Consider the following 8,492-nt stretch of genomic DNA (forward strand, 5'->3'; position numbering starts at 1 on the left):
TCGAATTATAAACAAGACGGGCGCGTCAAGTATGCTGCTGCTGGAGATCTTGTTCATTTTCGATTTTTTATTTCTACAATTTTCCACTTGTTATCGATGGAAAAATCCCTTTTCAGTTTCCACACCTCTCATTACGCTATCTATTGCATTTCGTTCTCTCATTAATGTGTTGTTATACTTAATACACTTCAAATGTCATCTGTACTTTGTGTAGTATGTATATTATAATTGTGAGAAATTATTCCATACAACACTGTCTTAAAGGATATCGATAAGACATCTACAGCATAAGAAAGCCTTCAAGATGCCGTTCGGAGAACTGTGTTCTGCGAGACTTTTCAAATAGAGATACTTGAATATATGTATATATATATACACATAATATTTAGTGATAGCGAAATGGTTTCGATGCAGTATGTATGCAGCGTAGCGATAAATAACAAGCTTTTTCTCGATCTTTTAATCAATATTCCCACGCCAAAAATGGACACAAAAAGCAGAAAGGCAAAATATTACCATAGTATATAGCAGCGCGACTCTCACGATTTCACTGTGGATGAAAATGGGGGTTTTCAAGTTTTTTGTTTGCGAATCTGTAGTCGAAATTCAAAAATTCAAAATGACGGAACCAATATAGCCGACCGAAATTCAATAATTGATGTGATTTGGATGGCAGTCTGTCTGATAATCGCAAGAGTTTTTAATAATTTCTTATTTTGTGACTGAGACAGTTGAACAAACTTCAAGTATAATATTTATCCTTTATAGAATTCAAGGGACCTTAGTATAATTTTGATATGAAATTCATTATACCTCATTCTATCTAAATTTTGATGATATTTTGTCAGATATAATGCATCTGTCGTAAATTCATAGGTTTAAGGTTAGTCGTAAATTAACGAAAATACAGAAAACAATTTTCAGATTTGTAACTTACTTAATCACGTTTAGAACTTCAAATTTCAATCAAAATGGAGTCATATAGTACCACTAAATTAGTCGGAATCGCACCACATGTGAACAAAGTACTGAATTTGGTTACTACGGTTACAAAAATTAGCCTGTTTTTTTCATGAAATTTCACGTTTCAGATCATAAGTAACCCGATAACAACAAAATTCCTGTCTGTGATCTTGTATTTACGTACATATACATTCGCCCAGGTGCCGTTTTTATAGCTTCAATAACTCACGAAACAAAATCAGTATCGAATAAATTCTTTTTCTAAAATACGTGTCTAGGCTCCACTCAGATCAGATGAAACTTTATATATTACTCATCGGCTATTCTGAATTTTATGAATTTTTACTTCAGATTCACAACCAGCAACATCGAAAAACCGAGTACCGAGTTTCAAACTAATCATATAAATTATTGAAATTAGGTCGGCCATATTGCATCTGCCATTTTCTATTTTTGAATTTTGTCTTCAGATTCGCAAAAAGCAACCTTGAAAACCCCCATATACAAACTGTCATCCAAATCTTGTGAATTTCGGTCGGCAATATTGGATCCGCCATTTTAAATTTTCTGAAATACGATATTGCTAATAATAGTGCATATATAACTTTACAATTTAGGCATGATAACATAATTTTTATGTTTTAGGTGGGTTTGTATTTTTTGTTTTCAAGAAAAGGAAACTTTTTCATCACTTTCCTCATGTTGTCTTCTTAATACGCCCGCCATTTTGGTTGTTCGAAAAACATCATACGGCTTTAAAAAATAGATATTTTAACGAAAATTTTAAGCCCTTATAAAGCATTTTTTATCTCAAAAATTGAAATGGGCAGGGGGGGGTGACCGTTTTGACAGAGAACGCCCCATATATATATATATGCACATAATATTTAGTGATAGCGAAATGGTTTCGATGCAGTATGTATGCAGCGTAGCGATAAATAACAAGCTTTTTCTCGATCTTTTAATCAATATTCCCACGCCAAAAATGGACACAAAAAGCAGAAAGGCAAAATATTACCATAGTATATAACAGCGCGACTCTCACGATTTCACTGTGGATGAACTGCACATGCGCGAGCGAGGTATGTAACCAATCAGGATACTGATATTCCATCTCGCTTCTTCTCTTTATTGTCGCTGTCTGTCTACACCGTTGAAATGTTCATATAAAGGATTTAAATGGCCATTTAACGGAAAGTGACAGAGTAGTATATATTATATGAAAAATAATAAAGTGATACGTGAGAAATAATAAAGTGTTTGTCAGAATCGCGTTATCAAATCATAACTTTAAGGGTAAATTTTCACGAGCTGCTCAAACCGGCTGTTTCAGCGACAAAAAGAATCACGTGGTCAAAATTGACGAATATCAAAAGACGACAGAATAAACAATAATCATTATTATATTTCTTTTATTTAACACCATATTGTGCCAAAACATCCTTGTCTCCCAACTGACTATCACTCTCGTCCATCTAGCGCCATCAATAAGTCGTCCGAATAATAGTCATCGATGTTGTAGGCATTACGATGTTCTTCTTTAAAGAGATAATTCTGGTCGGAGAGATAATAGTCGTTGCCTCCTTAGGTTGCGTTCACATAACGTCTTTATTTCTAGAAAAGCAACGGAATAGTCAATTCGATATCGACATATATGATATATTACATTACTTTCACGAACTTTCACGACAAAAAATCTGTCAGAGTAATCAGAAGAAGGAATCGTTTATCTTGCTTCCTACTCATCACATTGAACTTGACGTATTTGTGAAGAACGGGAAACTGTTGCATAAATCATAATTTTATGATTTAGCGATACAATTAGTCTGTTGTGTTTAACTGCGCATTGTTTATTTTAGGAACTTTTGTACCAAAAATATTACTTATTGATTATATTGTATGACAAAGCAACAAGAGAAACGCAAAAAAATTATATACAAATGATTCTTATCTATACCTTTATTCCTGAATTTTGATTGTGTCGGAGATTCTCTGCTCGAAGGCGACCATATTCTAACACCACTGGATCTGTGTTTCGCCGCAAGAATGGGAATATGCGGATGACTCACTACGTGACATATCTATAAATTAAATCTAAAATAAAGTTATGTTATGCAACATAAACTGCGAAAAAAAAATTCTTTATCAAATGTATGAAATAGAAAACCTCATAATCTCTTCTGGGCCTAAAAAATTGATCGTACAGTGACAACCACTGTACAACGTCTTCTGTATTCTTGTCATAAATGAATATATCACCACAATTGGATCCAGACATAATATATTCACTATTAGGTCCGAAAAAATTAATTCCCAATACTGTAATCACAACACACAAACTGTATACGCTGTCAATAAGTTGAATTTATTTTATTCGCGCCATATAAGATTTTGTAATTCCGCTTCACGTGAATTTCCCTAGTCGCGGTATTACCAGATCGTCACGTGATCGCCCCGTGCGCCTTCGTTACCTCTCGTGAGCACTCGGGCTCGCTGCGCAGAATGCTGCGCACAGTAGTTAGTTCCGTTCCGTTCGTTACAAGACGACATGACATTTTTTTACTTCTAAGTTTAATTGTATCTTCTCATCCGTACGAGCATACTAACAAGTAACCCTACCCAAGTGTCATTCACCGATTTTTCTGAAACTTGGCATGGTATTAAAACATCGAAAAATATTTGACACGTATTTTTTTATATCGGCCCGTTTTGCATTTTAAGGGTAGAAAACATCCTTTTTCATTTAAGGGGGATGAAATCAATATCTCAGAAAGTACTTATTAAATTTTCATGAAACTTGTTATTCGGAGGTTTTCGAGGTCGCTGATTACGAAAATGATGTCAGATTTTCAAAATTCAAAATGGCGGATCCAATATGGCGAACGAAAAAACTAAAAATCAATGGAATTTTCATGAAACTTGTTACTCGGGGGTTTTAGGGTCGCTGATTACGAAAATGATGTCAGATTTTCATAATTCAAAATGGCGGATCCAATATGGCGGATGAAAAAATTAAAAATCAATCAAGTTGTATCCAGTAAAATAATTAAATTCGTGACTCAAAACACATAGCGATAAACGAAGAAATGTTGGAAGAATGTCGTTTAAGGAGGGTCGATACCGTAATATCAGTTCATCGAAAAATATTTTTTATATTGCGTTTATGATATAAAATATCACTTTTAGCGATAAAGGGGATGAAAGGGAAAAGGTATCTTTTTCCTAAAAAAAAATTTGAACTCGGCAAAATTCATTCTATTAATACTTGTTATTTACTACTGAAATTTTCTTCATAAAAAATATTTAAACATTTTTAATAATTAACGAATTTCAATGAATGTTTGCTTAATTTCATAAGAATTTGATTCTCTACAACTTCTCTGAATAAACTTCCCTAAATTTAGTTTGTAACTTTTAATTATTAAACATATCATGAAAAAAAACAGTAATGTTTTTTAAACAAATCCCTATTTTTAACATTTGACATTAAAATTTGAAATTTTTTTCAGACAAGTTGTGAATAATCATTTTCTTAAGAATGTAATCCCTCGTTCATAAAACTCCGGTAATTATTAAAAATTTTTTAATATTATTTATGAAGAAAATTTCAGTAGAAAATAACAGGAATTAATTAAACGAATGTTTCTGGTTTTACATTTTTTTTAGGAAAAAGGGGCCTGTCTCCTTTCAGCAATATCGTTAAAAATGATATTTAAGTGCACAAATGCATTATAAAAAATATTTGTCGATGAACTGATTTTAGGGTATCAACCCTCCTTAATACGTTTCAAACAAATTGGATTGTTTTTTAATTTTTTCGTCTGCCATACTGGATTTGCTATTTTGAATTTTCAAACTCTGACATCATTTTCGTAATTAGTGACCCCGATAACCCCTGAGTAACTAATTTCAAGTAAATTCGATTGATTTTTAATGTTTCTTCCGCCATATTGGATCCGCCATTTTGAATTTTGAAAATTTGACATCATTTTCGTAATCAGCGACCTCGAAAATCTCCGAGTACAAGTTTCATGAAAATTTAATAAGTACTTTCTGAGATATTGATTTCATCCCCCTTAATTGAAAAAGGGTGTTTTCTACCCTTAAAATGCAAAACGGGCCGATATAAAAAAATACGTGTCAAATATTTTTCGATGTTTTAATACCATGCCAAGTTTCAGAAAAATCGGTGAATGACACTTGGGTAGGGTTACTTGTAAGCTCTTTTCTTGTACAAGCAAAATAAAGAAATTTTGTCTATCAAGCTGCATTCACTAAATTCTACAGTGCACCACGCAACGCAAGCCACAGAGCATTAAATGAGAAAAAGTGCGTTACACATAACGCAAGAGGCACAAGCTTCATACCAAACACAAACGACATTACTTAATATCAATTATTAATAAATAAGAATTATTTAAAGCATTACTTTCAAACATATAGACGAATTTCAAAAGATAAAATCTGTTCGCGTTGCTTGCAATTTTTGCACTAAGCATCTTCGTTTTCTTTCGCTTCGACGCGCGAATATATATTTATCTCACTGTAAGGGCAAAAATTTTTTGAGATGTCAGGCAACGCGAACAAACTTATATACATAAAAAGATTTTTAAACAAAAAACTCAGAATAAAAATTAATTAAAAAGTGAATACTGTAACTGTATGTTTGTTTTTCTCTCTCGAAACATAAATAAAATAAAGAGATCTAAGAATAAAAAAATATAAAGTTGAGAGTATAAAATACAATAATGTAATTACATTTTAAACGAGACTGTTTTCTTCCGTGAAATCGAGGTCTTTCGTATATATGTTTCCAACTTCCTTCACATGACCACGTTGATTTATCAAATAACAATATTTTATTCGACAATATACCATCGGACTTATACAATGTGAGGATTTCTGTTCCATTGTGATTATACATAGCGGTTTCTATGCACAGGAACTCATCCTAAAACAATTTTAATTACATATGTAAAATTAAAACTCACGTTAAAAAGAAGCAAACATTGTTCTATTTCTTTAAATATTGATAAACTTTTAAGCAATAGGATTGTAACAAACTAACGTACCATGTTATACTTATTGGACCACAATTGATAAAGCGGTTTTGAAACACTTCGCCGATCATATACCCTCACATAGGAAGAATAGCCACTGACGCAAAATTCATTACTATTAGAAGGATTACAATGTATACTGGTTAGACGAACTCGGTTTTGATCTTCTCTTACCACAAGTAATCTGTGGATGAACATAAATCTATATGATTACGTTTATACGGATCAATTTAGAGGGTGGCACCCAATTGGACACGGCTCAATTGGACACGAGCCATTCACAGCACTTGACACTACAAAGCTCCTAAGCACCGGTCGCTGTGATTGGTGGTGTCCAATCGAGCCATGATCAATCGGGATCACCCCAATTTGGATCCATTCGGATGCTGAAGTTGTAACATCAATGTTAGGAAAATGACCAATCACGGTCATTCCATTATTCAGAGAAACAGTTATGATTGACCAGTTTTATAACATTGATATTATAACTTCGACGTAAATCGAGCTATATGGCGTAAACGTATTCTATATTATGAAAGATATGTATAAGTCTTACAAAAAAAAGAAAATAAAAACACTTTTATTATACAACTCAAATTTGAGTATTGCGGTTATGCACTTGGTCAGCTTATGCTCGTTTCTACTAACGTGGATTAAATTTAATCTGGGTTCTCATTTTTTCCCTTTTCTGATCTTAAGAATTAGAAAAAAAAGCATACGCTGAACCGAAATTAAAATAAATCTACATTTGTAGAAATAGGCATTAAGTAGACAGTGTCCGCTTGGAATATTTCTAACCCATGTAGACAGTGGGGTGTGAGAACGCAATCTTTCTACTGTCTAGTTAAAAAGACTGTTTTCGCACACCCCTTCACTGTCTTCATGGGTTAGAAATATTCCAAGCGGACACTGTCTACGCTGTAACTTCTAGGCAATTAGGCCCCAAGCGGGTAGGATATGATATTTATATTTTGTTCGGGGCGGCGTAGTCGCCCCGAACCCAAGTATTACTGTCTATACATCCCACTGTCTACATGGGTTACAAATATTCCAAGCGGACACTGTCTAAGTCTACTACATACGTTTAATTTATCACACATAGTCGGTATGACAGATTTCCTAACCTCCATAGTCGTCAACTTTAACGCTAAATATCTCGGTTCGCGAGGCAGAGCGATACTTTTTTCTGCCAGATTCTTTCGTTTCATGCAAAAACGCGTTGAATGAGCCTAATTTTATCGAAATCGGAGGTGAGGGAGGTATTCTGAATAATTACCATACTTTGATATACATGGTGCGGCGCTAGAATCCGGACAAAATTCAATTCGATATTCTCATTATTTTATAGTCCCGCCGAAAGTGCCACATGGCGCTAATGTTGACTACATACATAGGTGAGATATTAATAACCTAAAATGGCGGAACAAATAAAGAATAGTGCACAATATAACCGAAGAGCAGCGATAATCAAAAGCGTTTTGATGCAAAATTGGCTCTAGGATCATGTAGAGCTCTTTTGGTCTAAAGATTTCTGGTCGCCTAACAGCCCTGATTTGAATCCTTTAAATTATTATATGTAGAGCGTTATTGAAAGAATTACCAATGCGAAGAGACCCCAATGTAGTTCCCCTCTAGGACGCTACTGAAGCAGCATTTGCTGCCGTGAACTGCGCGCAATTAAAGGACGCGTGCACGCGTTTCAGAGACCGAATTAAGAAAATAATAGCGACACAGCAGTGGAATTCTGTAACTCGTTACGCAGTCGTTGTAAGTTCGTAACGACAGTTGCACTGCTTTTTTACCATATAAAATATTTGCGCGACTGTCGTTATGAGCACATAACAATCGCATAACGAGTTACAAAATTCCACTACAGGGGGATTACATCGAGTAGGGGAGGGCTTCGATAGAACCTATCAACAAACATACAAAAACATATTTTTGTATATTTTATATTATATTTAAAATAAACAGCTTTTTCAAAGAAACATTTTTGTGTCCGGATTTTAGCGCCGCATCCTGTAAGTTTATTTTCTGTAATTAACAAAAATGTGATGCAATTTCAGATAAGTTCAATTTTTGTGACGTTAAAAAAAATGCAATGTAATTTTTTTTTTACAAGAGTTAAACAAAAATATCATAAAAATAAGAACATTTTTTATTAAAAATACACTTATTTGTAACGCATACTTAAATAAATTTATAAACATATGCAAAAAACAATATTTAGAGGCTTTTAAAATAATGTAAATTTAAAATAGGATTAACGTTTAAAAGAGAATTAAAATAGGATTAAAGTTCTATTTTGAATGCGATTTTCAACCTTTTAGCATCAACATGAAATTAATATTTGCAAATGATTCAGCACATCAAAAAATCTTTAAAATGTATAAAAAGGTTCCATCGCTTAGGCCAAAATTGGATTATTTTATCTATCCTTTTTATTATACAATATTTTTATATTATTAC

General features: G+C 33.3%; 1 protein-coding gene across 1 annotated transcript in view; it reads right to left on the minus strand.

Moving 5' to 3' along the window:
• Window positions 1–6,026: 6,026 nt before the first annotated feature.
• LOC108764711 (DDB1- and CUL4-associated factor 8) overlaps window positions 6,027–8,492 on the minus strand; it is a 6,411-nt gene continuing 3,945 nt past the window's right edge. The window contains exon 4 of the mRNA XM_018513054.1: window positions 6,027–6,207. Within this exon, the coding sequence (XP_018368556.1) occupies window positions 6,027–6,207 (181 nt within the window). The remainder of the gene's footprint in view (window positions 6,208–8,492) is intronic.

The sequence above is a fragment of the Trachymyrmex cornetzi genome, unplaced genomic scaffold, assembly GCF_001594075.2.
Source record: "Trachymyrmex cornetzi isolate Tcor2-1 unplaced genomic scaffold, Tcor1.1 scaffold45, whole genome shotgun sequence".
Classification (NCBI taxonomy): domain Eukaryota; kingdom Metazoa; phylum Arthropoda; class Insecta; order Hymenoptera; family Formicidae; genus Trachymyrmex; species Trachymyrmex cornetzi.